General features: G+C 35.2%; 1 protein-coding gene across 2 annotated transcripts in view; it reads right to left on the reverse strand.

The window, feature by feature from the left end:
- Positions 1-488: 488 nt before the first annotated feature.
- The window catches only part of GXYLT1 (glucoside xylosyltransferase 1), a 28586-nt gene continuing 11731 nt past the window's right edge, over positions 489-17343 (reverse strand). For both annotated transcript variants that reach the window (XM_039726855.1, XM_039726854.1), the window contains exons 2-7: positions 13228-13402; positions 12161-12286; positions 11100-11351; positions 4922-5045; positions 4449-4621; positions 489-2389 (exon numbers count right to left, since the gene is read on the reverse strand). In XM_039726855.1, the coding sequence (XP_039582789.1) occupies positions 2228-2389; positions 4449-4621; positions 4922-5045; positions 11100-11351; positions 12161-12286; positions 13228-13392 (1002 nt within the window). In that variant the 5' untranslated portion in view covers positions 13393-13402 and the 3' untranslated portion in view covers positions 489-2227. The remainder of the gene's footprint in view (positions 2390-4448; positions 4622-4921; positions 5046-11099; positions 11352-12160; positions 12287-13227; positions 13403-17343) is intronic.

A 17343-nucleotide genomic window follows, 5' to 3' on the forward strand; every position in this document is an offset into this window, starting at 1 on the left:
GTATTTGAAACAGACAAATACTGCACAATTACTTAACACAAGCCTCTTGCTTTTTCGGAAGTGTTCATGAGTGTTACCTGGAGGTGAATGGAGATAAGCAGTTTTCATTTCTATTCAAAAAATTAATCAAAACCTATGGCATAAGGCCATATTCTGCTATTTGTAATATGGTAAGTAAACATTTCTAGTTATAAGCTAGAAAGAATTAATTCAAAGAAACAGTTTTTGTGCTACAATAAGCATCAATATTAATTCTTCTTGCTCTACTCCCCCATAAAATTTGAAATTTAAGTGGAAAGATTGCTGCTAAGGTCCACATTTTTTTCTTAAATGGTCCATTGGGTTTTAAGAGTATCTTGACATGTCTACAACACACTAAAAATAAATTCAAAGCTGAAAGTTTCTACAAAGTCAAACACAAAAACAAGTCGAAAGATTTTTTTAAATACAAACACATAGTACAAGTAAAAAGAAAAGCTGAAGACAAATTGATACAAAAATCAGTATTTATATAAAAAAATAATGCACTGCATATTGTAAAATCAGTCAGTTACAGTATTCACCTTCACAGAGATTTCTACATTTTCAGGCTTCAAAAGGTTACACAGCAAGGAGAAGAGATCTACATGAGAGGCAGACTGCTTCCTAGATTCCATCCCAAAAATTTATACCCTGAGCCCGCAGGGAAATTAGAAGCAGGATACAAACTCTGCTGACAGTGGAGTGTGTTCTTGTACTGCTAAAGCATTTGTCCAGCTCACATGGATCTGGAAGTCAAAGCCAGTCTATATTTGACAAGGAAACAGGTACAAAAATTAAGCTTTTAAAATGGGGTTGGGATGAAGGTGCAAGTCAGTGAGTGGATTCTACATGTTCACCACACAGGAACTGTCCTGGAATCCAAAAGCTCACTTTATGAAGACTTCATCTCACTTAGACAGGTTATCTAAGTTCATATATGCTTTACAAATACATTTCATACCATGCAAGTTTAAATATTTTACTGTAACACTAGAATTCAGCCCTTTTCTTCATGGTTTTCTCTGGAGAAAAAGTTTTTATTACTTAAACAGAAGCTTTTCTTTTTTCACTAAGATAATTGGAGGAAATCTAATCCTTTCCTGGATACAAATCAATATCACCCTATCGACAGTAATGCATTCATGTAGTTGAGGGTCTACCCCAAAACTATTTTAAAGCCATTTATTAAAAAAAGGTATTATAACAGGAAATATTCTCTAAAAAAAAACCCCATCTACTACACAGTCTGAATATCAGAACTCTTACTACAGTCTTCACTTTTAGGTACTACATACTCTATAACAATCATCAGGTAATAATTCCTAGTATGGAAATACAACAGCAACACCTTTCCACCACTGGGCTTTTTTTCTATTTTCAAAATGCCCTATACTATAAAGCTGCAAAACCATGATTTTTTTTAAAGTGTTGTAAGACAAGCAACTTCAAACTGGATTTTTACTTAAAACACCCTCAGTTCTGCTCTACCTTTTGGTGCTAATGGCTCTACAATGTTGAAACAAATTATTTTTAATATAAAGTCTCTGTATTTACTAACAGAGAAAGCTAGTATCACATACTAGTCATTAATTTCTCAGAAAATCATATTTATAGTGTGCAGTTTACATCTGAGATAAACGAAACAAGATTGTCAAAACAGTACTTCAACATGTAAGAGATGAACATATAAAGGCACATACAGATTGTCAATGATTAAAACACATTTCTTTGACAAGAGAGTATTTTCTGCACTTGTAAACAACTTTGTTTACATAAAGGCTCACACCTTTAAAGTGAGGTTAGTGCTGCTGACTCAGTTATTGCTACATTCACAGTTTAATAGAATTTTAGACAATATATGAGGTACACTCCCAAAGAGAGCCATCTTCATTTCTTCCTTGTTCATTTATCATTAGATAACTGAATTATGCAGACTAAAATTACTGACCATAGAAGCCAGTAACACCCAAATCATCAGATATGAGACAAACATTAGCACTGATTAAACTTCAAAAAACCAGAAAGTCACCATTGCAGAAAAAAGTTCTTGCTCTTCATTACATGAATATTTACTTCATTTTTATGTATGCTAGTAAACTTTTTTTCTGGGCACATTAAAAGCCCATTCAAGCTGTAATAGAATTCTTGCACCTTTTGACCAACTATGTTAATTCAGTCTCTTGATGTAATAGCTAGGTGTCAAAAATCACCTTCCCTTTGATCTTCTGGCATACAAGTCTCTTATGCTTTTTGTTAGCTGCTTTATGAATACTTTGTATACTCTTCCACAGTATGTGTGCGTGGTTTTCTGTAATTCCCGTTCTAGGGGCTGCAGCAGCGAATGGACCAGGTCATCTCCAAATGAATACTGTAAAGAGGTTAAGAAAATTTAAGGTTAATATGGAAGATTGTCATTACTCAGAGGTATTAAGAGTTTTATAAAAATTATTTTCAGCATCATATTTGATGCCTATAGGTTTATTAAATGTTTTCAAGAACTCATGACTGCTTCTGAATGCAATAATTTAAAAACACCTCTAAATTACAGAAGTATACTCTCATGCTTTCAATAAACCTAAGAAAGATTTTTTATGCTAAGCAAATGAACGTATTCAGACAGGCAAGGAGGAAATTTTTAAAATTACCTTACCCAATTAAAAATTTACAACTCTAAAATGATTTCTGGATATTTTTTTGTTGTATGGTAACTTTCCCAAATGACATATAACCTTTAAGTAATACAAGTCTTATCAAATTATAATGAAACAGCAGTATAAAAAGTGGTACCGAAGTTTCATTAAATTGAATGATGGTCAAACACATACTATGCTTAACATGAAATAAAGTTACCATTAGCTCAACACTGCAATAATTTTTACAAACAAATGCTAAGTTAAAGCAGCATTTTGAAGTAACATAATTTTGTTCATCTTATTACCATTGAATCAGTAGTGGTTTACGTACTTTCTCTGACACATCCACATACAAAATGGGAACATAAATAAAAGGAAATAATTTTTTCTTCTATTTTTGACAATGCTCAAAGGAAACAAAGAAATAATATTTTTATGGAAATACAATTACTTTCTCTGCAATGTATTCTCAGACCCCCAAAAGTACTTTTCTTCATTTTTATACCTATATGACAATGTGTAATAAAGCAACATTAAAATATACTCTTGATTTTTGTAGGTTATACACACACAGTAGCCTCCTACATTAAAATGTGCATCAGTGCTAAGTTTTACAGCTCTTCAGTGAGCATACTGATGTAATGATAAATGGTTCATTAGATGACTTATTGGCAGAATGAAAACAAAGTCATTGTGCTTAGTATTTAAAGGAACAGCAACATAATACACTGAATTTCTGGAAAAGGTCAAAACATAGTATACAAAAAAAATTTTTACAATCCAAATCTATATACAATTAGGTATTAAAGTTCTGCATACAAACTTTGGGAACAAGAGACTTTTTTCTGCACTTTAAAATCTCCAAAAGAATGAAGCTTCTGGTGATGGCTCATTCAGCCTGGAGACAGAGATTGTCCTCTCTACTCTGCACTGGTGTGGCCTCACCTTGAGTAAGCAGTGCGTGCACTTTCAGTCACAACACAAGAAGGATATAAAGCTCCAAGGGATATAAAGGTCCAAAGGAGGACCACAAAGATGGTGAAGGGCCTCAGGGGAAAGCGTGTGAGGAGTGGCTGAGGGCACTTGGTCTCTTCAGCCTGGAGGAGACTGACGGGAGACTTCACTGCACTTAAAATTTCCTTGTTAGGGGAAGAGGAGGGGCAGGCACTGATCTCTGCTCTGTGGTGACAGCGACAGGACCTGAGGGAATGGCCTGAAGTTGTGTCAGGGAAGGTTTAGGTTGGATATTTGGAAAAGGGTCCAGAAGAGGGTGGTTGGGCACTGGAACAGGTTCTCCAGGGAAGTGGTCACAGCATGAAGCCTGCACAGTGCAAGAAGTCTTCAGACAATGCTCTCAGGTGTATGGTGTGACTCTCAGGGATGGCCCTATGCAGGGCCAGGTACTTGGATTTCAGTGATAGTTGTCGGCCCCTTCCTAGTCAGATGTTCTAAGATGCCCAAATACTCATGGAAACAATTCAGTAGGTGATTTATTAAATAAATTATAATAAAGCCTTTTAAATAAACACTGACAACTACAGGCATAGTTCTAGAATTCTAACCTAGATACAGTCTACACTCTCTATCAAAAGATGCTCATCAAAACAGGAATATACTGGAACTCCATCCAAACAATAAAAGAGAAAAAAGTGGTAAAACACTTGACGTTACTTAAAAGTGAAAAATACTACTTTGTTGCAATCAAGGTGAATATCAACATGCCTACAAAACACATGTACTACTATAGATAAACATACATGACAGAATAACAAGTACAATGCAAAAATCACTTACATTTTTTATCGCTTCATAGACAGCTCTAAAAGTTGGTTGTTTATCATCGTGGTAAACACCTCTATTTCCATGAAGAATAAATATACCTTCTTCTTCAGCTGCCTTACAATTGCTTCCATAGATACAGTGGTCAGGCCGGTAATTCCATTGGCAAGGAAAGACATAAAGACTTTCTGTGTAGAAAAATGAGAACTCTGGGTTAAGTATCAAAATTGTTTCAGGAAATAAACCAATATTTTCTTTATTTATTTAGGACAGCTTTATAAATTTCTGAACAGTTGTTTTGAAATCTAACAGTTAATTACACTCTAGCAAGCTCCAGCACGTCTCAAATGCTTTCAGAAGTGAATAGTCCCTTGCTTTGACCCAAAAGCCTGCTTATTGAATATTTTCCTAGATTTTTTCCTGGATATTTTTTTTTCCATGGAAAAGATAATTTCACATTGTTAGGCTGAAAATCAATGTGGATTTACCTGGATTGTGAAAAAACATAATGTTCAATAGATCCTGATCACCCCATGTTATGTTCAGCTTGTATTTCTTCAGTAGTGGCATCAGAATTTCTCCCCATTGTAACCGGACTGGTGTCATATCATTCTGTTAAACAGAACAAAGCAAAACAACACACGTTCAGGACAGTTCTACCTGCAGGGAAGGAAATGCCTTACAGAATCGCAGTAGCTTGCACTGCAAAGATACAAATCTCAAATGTACAGATAACTTCATCCTTTTAAACCAACAAGCCCATCTAAGGAAACTTGTTATTGACATTTCCAATATGCTTTATTTCTCAATGATCAACTTACCAAAAAATTTCCCTCTAAAATCTTAACCCAGAATTCTAAGAATAACAAGGGATTTTTTATACAGCAGTAGGATCCAATACCAAAACTGCATTTAAGTCATGCAGCAAATAGATGGGGAGTACTTCAATATCCACATATCATGCAATTTCTCTATTTATCACAGAGTTATAATATACACAGGTTCTAACAATAACTGTAAAAATTCGAACCAATTCAATATAAAATTAATTCTTAAATAGTTCTGAACACACAGATAAAAAATACTGGCTACAAAGTAGTGTACAAAAATTCAGAAATTTTTCAAGGTTTTCAGAAGTATTTTCATCAAGTTGAACTTATTTTTTTTAGTTACTGAACTTGAATTTCCTCATCAACAGGACAACTTTTCAGTAGCAAAAGTCAGTAAGAACAAAAAAAAAACAGCTGATACCAAATTCCCGAATTCTTGATTTAGCAGAATCACTTCAAAAGAAAAGGAGTTCTAAGGTTCTGGTTGAGGAGTAAACTGGCCTACACTGAATTCCATGTTAACAAAGGGATTCAAATCTGCAGTTTAAATGGTTACATATTCTAAAGCTAATCTCTTCTCTTTACACCCTGTTTAACTCAACTAGAACAGAGCAGGAGCAAGGCTGCTCACTTTGTACTCTGTACTTCACAGTTTTGAGAGTGTGGATGCAGTAGCAGTAAGTCCCATAGAGAGAAAACTCCTGAACAAGTACAAGCATTGTACCCTTGCTTCTTTTTAAGCAAGTTGCCAAAAGAAAAATTATATTAGAACTCCAGAAGAGTTTCAGATTTGCATACAGGAATATCACATTAAGAGACAGATTACCAGGAGCAAAATACTCAGTTTGAGATTTACAGTATCAAAGACTTCTTTCTCTGAGCTTTACACTGACAAACTAGAAAGTGCATAAAATTGCAGTTCAGTTTTTACTCTTCCCTCAGATCATTTCAGCCATGAAATATGAAGGGCTTTCAGAACTGAAGACTAAACCAAGAAATACTACAAGATTTCAGACAAGAATTAATACAAAAAAAAGATCTATGCCTTGTATTATGCAAGAAGCCAAACAGAATATTACAGTCTCTCCTCTCCTAAAAAATTTATGATTATGACTGCCTGCAAGTAAGTATTCAATGAGTGCAGGCGTAAGAAATGCACAAGAAAATTCTTCACTAGTAAGAATTGTCATTAGATTCAATATCACTAAATTCAATTGTCATTAGATTCAATCAATTAAAAGTGATTAAATTAAGTAAAACACAGGCTTTAACACTAAGCTAAATCCTTCCAAAAAAGCAAATAAATAAGACTGAATCACACCAAGTAAATTTAAAATTTAATGATCTGAAATTTGCAATTCCCAGAATACTGACCTAAGGTTTAAGTTTAGGCAAAATGCTAAGAATTAAAAACAGAATTTAATTAGCTCAATCATACCAGGCAAATCATGGTAAGATAATATACAGCAACAAATACAGTTTTAGAGCAACACATAGAAAGAGAAGTTTAAATTGTTAAAGTCATTATTTAATAGAATTTTCTTTTCATTTGTAGAGTTTTAAGAGCAGAGAAATCTAGAGGATATCCCAAGACGATGCAAAGCAGATAAGAACATGAATCACATAGCCAGATGTCTAGAAGCACTACCACTTGACAAATAGTGCTGTCAGATTTAAGAACTGGAAATTGTAATATTTCCATAACCTTTGCATAAATAGAAAATAGCTATATATTAATAAAATGGCAGTGATATATAATGACATCTGTGTAGGAGCAAGAGAAACTGCTTGAATAATTACTTGTTTTCCTTCTTTAAAATATTCCACTGTAAAGTGAAACAGCCTGAGAAGTAGGATTCTGATAGAATTGCATTGCAGAAGTTACTCAAGTAAAAAAACTCAAAGAAAAAATGCTACATTAATTTGAAAATGTCCAGAATATAAACCTTTTCTCCAGTATTCCACAACATGCAAAGAATGTTTACTATTTGAGAAAAAAAACCTCAAATGATAGTAGGCATTTCTGTGATGACATCCAATTGAAGCAGACAGGTTCTAAAGAACTCCCAAAATTCTAGTTTATTTGAGCAGAAGAAAATATATGGAGGAACATTAAAGTATTTTCTGACATTTTTGGTTAGGCTTTCATTTATTTGTTTAGCTTGGTCATTACTAATTTCTGTACCAGAAAACTTCTGCCTAGCCAAAGCTGAAGCCAGACTTACAAAAGCTGTCACATTTAGCCTTTATTTTTTTTTAAATTCTAAGAAAATATAAAGCTGAGGAAAAATTCTCAAATCACACAGCAATATCTAAACAAACTGCAGCTGCATCCGACAAACAGCTGACCAATTTAAATTTCCTTAATGCCAAGGGAGAGCCAGCCCTCTGCCTTCTGTTTACATGATCCTACCCTGTTCTTACACTAACAATGTAGTGCCAACACTTACTGCATATTTATGTAAGCTGATATACTTCAATAACCCAGCAGAAGGATTTCCTTTTTCTACTGTCATCAAATTTAATTGAATCACAGAAAGGACCAAACACCAAAGGCTACAACCAAGTAAATAAGAAAAGTAGGGAAAAGCAGCTGGTAAGAGACAGGAACCTTCATTTTAGAAGCAATTTGGTTTTGTGCACATTCACCATACTTCTTGAAACTACAGCCCTAAGCAACAATGAATGATAAAAAAAAGTTATAATGGTTTAGGTCACAGAAGCTCTCTGAACTTTCTTTTTTTCTTTAAAGCATACCCATGAATCTCTACTTTGCACTGTTAATTAATCTGAAGTTAATTTATTTGGGGCTTGTTTGATTTTTCTAAGAGCTTGTTGTTCCCTTCCTTGACTGCCTGCATCTCAGGCATCAATAACCTTCTCAATAAATGTGATAGAAGTCATTCCTCTCTATTCACATTGCCACATTGGTCTTTTTGTTTAAAAGCACCGTATCTGTAGCATTTGCTATATCTCTTTTAAAAAATATCTACATCTATATGTATACAAACACAAAAAATGTCATCTACTATTACTGCATCAATATCCTAAACAGTCTTGAATGCTTTACATTCCCATTTTGTAACTACTGCTTTAGCAGAGACAACATGTAGGCACCAACCATCGGAAGCTTTATTATGAATTCTAGTGTCATGTGCAGTTACGCAGTGTAATGAACACACCATATTCGGTAACACATCTGTGCATGCACATCTATCTGTATACAAGCCTATAGATGTGTGCATTTAGTGCATGTATTTGTGCTGTACACACACACAGAGACTCCACACACAAGGCAAATAAGACAGGACCAGAAGGAACAACATCCATTAGGCACCACCGACAGCCAAGGAGCTGGGATGCTTGTCTGAAATGGCCTGATCTGACACTCCTGAGAAGACTGAGGAGGCTCAAACAGGTAAGTGGATAAAAGATTACTTACTCCTCGAGCAGTACATGGAACTACAGCTTATTGCTACCCAGATGAACATTATAACCATTGGCTAAAGTCTCTGGTTCTATTTTTTCTTTATCCATCTTCTGGATCCTCCTGACTCTTAAAAATCAATGTGACAACAGAAGAAAGATGCTTAAAGGCCTCAAGCGGCTCAGCTTGTAATTTGGGCTACAACAGACAAAGAACCCACAGTTTTAAATTCATAGCACTGCAGGAATATCCTGATCCAAAACTTTCACTTCAGATAAATGCTCTAGCACTACAGTATCATGCAAAAAGGTCTACGGGTATTTTTAAAAAGATAAAAAAATTCCCAGCACTTATATACTCCTTGAAGAATTTGTTGAGCCTCCTGAAAGAATATAAACAAATTCACACCTTCCCTTAACACAAGGAAGCATTTTCTAGTCCTACTGTATTTCACTGGAATAGTTAGTGGGACACAACATGGAACTGTTACTGTAAGGTCCAAAAGCATCTGCAGTGTCACTGGCAAGGGTATTAGGACAGTCCCTACCCCTGAATTTGGTCTACCTCTTTTCCCAAGGTTTGAGAATAGTCGTTCCTTTGCTAACAGTCACAAGCAAAAATCATACACTCTCAGGCCCACTGTGTATAGACTCAGCTACACTAAATCCTTTTCGAAGTTTTGCTTTGATGTCTGCAACTTTTCCTATTGACCAATTCTCTTCATAATAAGGCATTCAAGGAACCTGAAGATGCAAACAGTCTCTGCAAGTTTCCATGAACAGTAGGTTTTGTAATAAAGCTTGTGCGTCTTTGGGCACTGTGACACCTGGCAAGCTTGTGGGACCACACTCTAAGTACTGGGGCAGAATAACCTAAATGGTTCCCCTGCTCAGTGCTCTCTTAGCCCAGATCTCATAGAAACACAGAACAAATATTTTAGCCCTCTAGAACCAAGGGAAAGTGTAGTGTTTCATTTTGAATTTCAAAATATTCATGAATTATTTAACTTAATTAAATCTTATATTTTAAATATATATATACATTTAAATTTGAAGAAAACACCAGTTTTAGGTGTTAAGGAGAAAGGACTTCATGTTGTCCTCTAGAAAACTACAGTTCATTTTATGGATAATTTTAGTATCCTACATAATCTGTATGCTTTTGACAAGGTGAAGTCAAATTTTACCAAAAATACATTAAGTTTCCAATTATTTGACAACCTAAGTTGTACTGAGAAGCTAAACCAGAATTCTGGCACAGTGTGAATAAAAGACCAAATTTATCTTAGTGTTTACCGTACTGAAAATAAATCACTATACAGAAATGCACTATCAGAGCTTAAGATATATGTAGCTTTCAATCCCATGTTTTTCTCTTCACACTTTTCAGTCTTTTTGTTTCTCCATATGCTATAATCAGTAAAATAAAGTAGACAATGCAAGATTTCACTGATGGTACATATATATTTATCACGATAAGAGATAAATCTCTTTTTTGGAGAAACTGCAGCCATACACTACAGCTACTAAAACTTTCTACTTTTAACTACAACTGAGATAATCCATTCTCCATTTCTCTTAAATTCTCTGAATTTCCTTCAAGAAAAATACATAGCAAGAATGCTAGGATGAAAGCTGCTTATTAGACTGGAAATGGGGGAGAATTAATGTCTTCTGCAAATATATATTGCTTCTCTTATGGATGCATCTTCCTTAAGTTTTTCACTGCATGATTATTCTTCCCTAATCAAACTTCTCTTAAACAGAGATGTACTTTCCCCCAAGCATAATCACACAACTCTGCTTTTGTACTTGTTTCAAGTACATAAGAAAAAACTTCAAGTCTGAGAAGCAATGACTATTTCTACTGCTGTGTGCATTGCTTCCATGCATGTAGTAGTAGCTACTTTCATGAAAAACTTCTTTGTCTACAAAAACTAGGACTTCAAAGCAAATTAAAAAATACTTAGGGTGATAATCACCTGGCTACAATGTAAAAGATCAAAATTTGGAAAGCTCAGTTTTCAACAACTTACTAAATGTTTTAGCACCACCTTCTGGTCATACACCTACACACATTTTACAAGTTTGCAATAACTGCTTTTCTGGGATGACTGTAGTGAAGAAATAATGTGTGCATATCTATTGGCAAATGTAATTTACAGCAAACTGTATCAAGTCAAAGGATCTTTCAAAACTAAGAAAAAATAAATCAGTCAAGAACACTTGAAATTCAAGTCTTACAGTGAATGACATTTAAAAAATAGATACTGCTTTAAACACAGTGTACTTTCAGAGCACTATTACAATTACAGAAAAAAACATTTTGAAAAATATATATGAATATTAAACAGAAATAGAATTAAAATATTGAAATCCATCAAAAATGCGATTGTGGCAACACACATACCTTGAAATATTTCCTTCTGATACGTGTCATATTCATTAGCATGACTCCAGAATTAATTCCAGTTACTCCATAATAGGGATGTCTAGCAAATCGATTATACCACCCAATACGAGGCTCTTCATGTTCTGGTGCCATTGCAGCAATTTGTGTGGAGTTGAACTTTCCCAGAAAAGACCAAATATCATCAACAGGCCTCAAAAACAAGATGTCGGTATCAACATACAGTAGTGAATCCACATTTTTGAGGATTAACTGTGAGGGAAAGAAATTTAAAACCAAAATTTTAAGTTTTATGGAACTTCCCTTAATAAAACACAAGAAAGTTAAACAAATTTTTGTCACAGGCAAATAAATTCACTTTACAATGACAGTTTGCAATCAATAAATTTGTCATCATTCCTTTTCCTCACATTTTTAAGAATTTCTGTAGAGGGAAATAATTTTCAGATAGAACAGCATTGCAAAGGCACTCATTTTACATGTTATATGTCAGGGCTCCTTAGGAGCAGGGGGAGGCCAGGTGTTACCCTAACAGGAGCTCCTCTCTGGCTCCTGCTCCCTCGCTTTCCCATGCAGCTGATCAAACAAGTGTCAAGAGCCCACCTTTGGGAGATAGCTGCCATGGCTCTCATTCCCCAAGCCTGAAGTATGTCCTCTGAAGTGTCTTAGATGAGCATATGCACAAAACAGTGGCAACAAGAGCCCATTCCTTGTCTCCTTTCTCTAGCACTTCCCAGACCCAAGCATACAGGAGACTTTCCAATGGAATAAGGAGATGAGGTGTGATAAATCCATCTCACCTTCAAGATGACGACATGACCTACACCTCTTTCTGAGGATACTGTGCCATAATGCATCAAGTGAGAAAAGGAATTTTATGCCATAGGGTACTAGTGCCACAGAAAAACATTAAATTCAGAGGGCTTTTTTGGATGCCAAAAAAGCAACTTTAAGGAGTAGTAGTAGTTCTTAATTTAAAACCAAACAGAAATCAGAATAACAAGGACAGTTTGATGCTTCATAAACAGACTTCTGGATTGTCCTACTACAAAGTAACTTACTGGCAAAAATAGTCTTTGTGAAGCACATGGTTTAAATAATTTCTTCCATTCTGCTGCACTCTCAGATGGAAATGTTATTGGATATAATGTGTAATTAACTTTTCCTTCATAGGGAAATTCTTCAAGCTATGTGAAAATAAGAAATCACAAAAATTACTTCAATTCTATTACCAAAACAGAAAAAAAAATCAATTCGCAATTCAAATTGATACTTTGAACACAAGTGCAATGCTTCTTTTCCATAACAGAAATCCAAGAATTTGTCAGCTAATCAAAACACTTGAACAAAAAGTGGCACCTGCAAGCCACTATGAAGAAAACACATCATATCAGATCTCATGCAAAAGGAAGAGGAAGCAAAACAAGTATTTACAAAAAATAAGTATATTAATTAAAACCCTCTTAACTAGTTACCACAGAACAAATAGCAATGAAATATTTCCAAATTTAATCTTACTCCATTTTTACCACAGCTACTGTTTACATAACAGTGTATATAAATTAGCATGTGCAACATACTAATGTCACAGTAATATGACATTTTGAGCACGAAAACAGTCAAACCCTCCAGTTATAGCTTCATCAGCTTCTAAAGCTGCTACTCCAGTCATAATGTAATTTTCATTAACTGAAATTTACTAAAACTAGACATAACTGTATCCACCATATTCAAAAACTGGTGTTTCACTTTCTCTTAACAGTATAAGACTGACTCATGCTGTAAGCACAGAGACAAAAAAAGGATTTAAGATTTAAAATTTTTTCTTGTAAAGCCAACTCTAAATAAGCTCACACAAGATAACTGGTTTGTGTTCAGAACATCAGGTTTGTATTTAACAGATTCAAGATTACAAATCAGAAAGTTTTGGTCTGTTTCTAGGAGAAACTCTGGTATCAGCAGCTGGCATTCTCACACATGAAAAGATTTCAAAGATCCCCATCCAACACTATGAATACCTTATTACCTTAGACTCCTGCATTTCTGCCTCTATCAAACAAGCAGAATTGCTGTATATTGTACTACAAATTGTGCTACAATTTGATTGAATACATTTTTGAATACTTACTATGTCTTTGAAACTCTCATGCAACTGGTCCTCAGCAAAAATATGAAAATGGAGAGGTTTGATGCTGAAAATAATGGCTGATCTCAACATAGTAACAGTCTCCTCCAGTCTTTCACCACAGGCCACCACTGCTAGATGCATTTTCTCAGAAGGATGTGTTTTCATATAATCATATCTGATACAAAAATATTTTTTCATTTGACATTATTTCTAGCACAGGCTTAAAGAAAAACTCTACTAATTACTGCAGCAAGAAATTAACAAAATACCCTTTACCATACTTAAACCAGCAAAGTATAACCAACAGAACATGCTCATATGTATGCTTCCATTTAACCTGAACCTCCACCACCCCAGCCTACAAGGTAAAAAAAAAGGTCTGGAAGGTCTATACACAAACATTTATTTTTTATAATCTTACTATTCATTACTAGCAAGGAAATTCATCAAAACAGCTATGCTAAAAGAAAGACTACATGAAGCTACATCAAAATGTCAAAGGCTGACAGTACATTAAGTCTATACATCCCCTTTCCCTGGACTAAATACAGACATAGGGAAAAAAATACAAATACAGCAGAGGTGAACACAACAACAAAAGTGAGATAACACCAACTTTCAAGAAGTTTCGTTAAGGACATTTTTGACTGATCTAGGCTTTGTTCATTTTCTGCTCCACTAAGTCCTTTTTTGTCAAACACACCCTTCAGCCCAAGCACTGACAAAATACAGAAAGCTTTCTCCTGTCCTTCCATCTTGGAGAAGTACAACGTGGGCTGGATGAGGGGGGAAACGAACAGCTCAGATGGCCGTGTGGGATGCCTGGCGCTCCCAGTGGTTCTGGGAAAGCCCTCAGGTACACTGACCACACACACTGTCCATGGCCTTGAGGCAAATCATTGCAAGGAGTGGGGACTGGGAATCCTTTATTCCTGAAGACGCCTGAGCAACAGTTATCGTGAGATGTGCCTGGAATGTATTATCTACAGGGCACATTTTAAAGTTATTTCACTACTTCAATATAATAAACTAAAATTGTCATCAGACAAATACCATTAGCTGGGTGGCAAACAAGTTTGGTATACCAAAAATCTCCTGGATTTCACACATTTAGAAAGAAAAGCTATCAGAAAAGGTTTCAAAGCTTTTAAACACACATCAACTCAAATCCCATGTGGAAAACAATATTATGCACAGCTGTTTGCACAGACTATGGGAGGAGGAGGCTAATAGAACCAAAAGTATCTGAAGATTTAAATTACAAGTTTAATGCCAAATTATGCACACAAAACCAATTCTGAAGTTAGAAAAGACTTTACCAAACCACTAACAATAGAGAAATGCTTGACAAATCACCCATTCTTAGAAACTTGTTGAAGAGAGACGCTTCAAAACAGAAATTACCAGATGTGACTCTCCACTCAATTTATGCAACCATGTAAATACAAACAAGTTTCCCTTTAAATCTGCAATAGATAATATGCAAATATGCCTCTTTTCTTTAAGGCACAGAAGACCTACACACAGAAGACCTACTTCCACAAGACAAACTATAAGCAAAGTTATCACTGTAAAACTACTGAATTTTAATGCCATAAATAATTACTACATTTAAAAAACATTTCTGAGTTTTGAAAGAATTTAATGCCCTGGAACTAAAAAAAACCTCAATTTTTTTCAATAAAATTTTATAGATTAAGCAGCAAGTCTTAAGGTCTGGAGCATTATTAAAAATCACATGGAAAGACTTCACAGGTCAGATTTAGATCCAAAACAGGGCAACCTAAATGAAGATGCTCACCTCAACTGTGTCTGAAGTCTCACTAAAGCCAATAGAGATCTAGTGAGCAGGTTATGGAGTATAGAGAGTAATCTACCTTATTTCAAAGTAAACACCTAAGGCTTGAATCAACTTTTTAACATAGGTATAGTGCCATTTGGTAAGTTCTACAATATCCCACTTGATCTCCAGATGCTAAAAAGACTGAGTATTTCAAAGATCATCTTGTGTCTACTAGTCCTAAAAAGATGTCTAGGATATCCAAGTGCTTCCCGATTAACACCAACAACTTACATCTCAGCAGCTAAATGGCTGGTCATCCTCTATGCCCTTTCTATTTTAGTGACTGTTTAAGACCTACCTGACATAGACACCAATATGCAGACATCTATATTCAGATTATTTAATCTGCAGATTGAAACTTTTTCTAGATCTTGAAGCAAAATTTGAAAATTAGTTCACACACTCACAATAAAAAAGAATTCTGAAATATAATCAAGACATGCCCCATTCAGACTTTTATACATAAAGCTAATTTAAACATTACACCATGTAGTAGGTAGTAATGTAAAAACCACAATGCAAGCTGAATATGATGAGGGAAACCCAGAAATAAGTACACTGCTGCAGTGTGAACAAGCTGCAAGCAGCAGATTAGCCTCATCACTAATCCACTGAAAAGGGAATTACAATAATTAAGCCCTGAAATCATGAGAGCCTACAGTGATATTACAAGGTCATGTGATAAATAAGGGCAAAACCTACAAGCTGCATAGCTGAAAGCCAAGCTCCTAAACTACATGTAAAAAACAGCTTTCCATGAATAAAGTATGACAAAAATTATGCTGAAGAAACACTACAATGCACTAAGATTCAAAGACTGTAGTTTATTATTTCTACATCTAGTGACCTCTGTCAATAAAAGAAGATTTTTAAGCTACACAACAAAAAACTGATTAAGTTATAACGCTGTTACAGTTACTCTGCTCACACAACTTCTTCTGTAACTTTCAGACTTATGAATTCAATATTTTTAAATCTGTGCTTAAAATTATTTCTTTAAATGCAAAAAAAAAAATTAGAGCTAACAAAAACTGAATTTCAGCTCGTACCAAATGGGAAACAGCTGGCCTCAGATCCATAAATTCACAACATAAAGTTTTATCTCTGAAGCAGATGGAGCAAGAAGCCATTGGAAAGAACAGGCCACCATTCCCTCTGTGGACTATCCACTACAAAGGGCATGAGACATATTGGATCCTAGAAATGTATTCAGGCAGAAGGTAAAAGACTTCAGAACTGTGGTCCTTACTCCAGACTCCATGAAAAGACACCCTTTAGTGATTATAAGCTGCATTTGACTTCCCTGCATACTGACTACGGGGAACCACTACCGCCTTTCAGCAAGCAGGCCTCAGTGCTGCTCCTCTCCCTTTCATACACACCTCTGTCCACTCCCAGAGAGAAGTCCTATCCCCATCTTCATCCAGGAACACTGTTTACCAATAGCCCTCATTTTTCCTCTTCCTGATGTGAGAGGCAGTATGAAGTGTAAATTGTTCAGCAGAGCTTATCCGCTTGAGCTCTGCAGTCTCACCTTCAATGTGAACATATTCCACCCACAGAGCCAATTATGTTTTTCATTATTTATTTCACTTCCTTCTTCAGTATTATGTCTAAATGGCTTTAGTTTTTCCACTGATTTTTTCCCAAATTTTCTGCCTTTAACTGCTCCCTTCTTTTCCCACCTTCGTAACCCTTCTCCCCATCGTTCTTCCACTGCACCTACCTCCCCAGAAGCCAAGGAAATGAAAACCGTGCTCATTTAGGTAACTGGTCTGTTATAACCAAGTGACACAACACCATTTGGCACTACTTTTTTTATTTAGCACATCAGTTTCTGAGTTGACAATGAGCAAAATAAAATTTATTCACAAGAACAGTGACTTGTCTGAACCTAAACAGGTTTGGTGTCAGGAATCACAGCTCTGATATGAACCTTTAGTGAAAGTCAAATACAGGTCCTCCAAGGGTTAAGATGCTTTCAGAAGCGAGGAGATACTTTCAAAAAACTTGTTGAGAAGCAGAAAAACACAAATGTAAATGTTTTTATATGCACATTTCTAATTAATAATAGCCTTATCTTTTGGTGTGGGAGAACCTAGTGGAAAAGCTGGAAAAAAGCAACAATTGAGTGAAATACAAAATGTATTGTAGTAAGGATGCTGGATAGACTAATAAAGAAAACTTGACAGACCTAATTTCTAAAAAAAAAAAAAAAAAAAATTCAATAATGTGTGAGTCCTGGCTACTGCAGAGAAAGAAAAACCTCTGGT

This window comes from Passer montanus, unplaced genomic scaffold (genome assembly GCF_014805655.1).
Source record: "Passer montanus isolate IOZ18808 unplaced genomic scaffold, ASM1480565v1 scaffold6, whole genome shotgun sequence".
Classification (NCBI taxonomy): domain Eukaryota; kingdom Metazoa; phylum Chordata; class Aves; order Passeriformes; family Passeridae; genus Passer; species Passer montanus.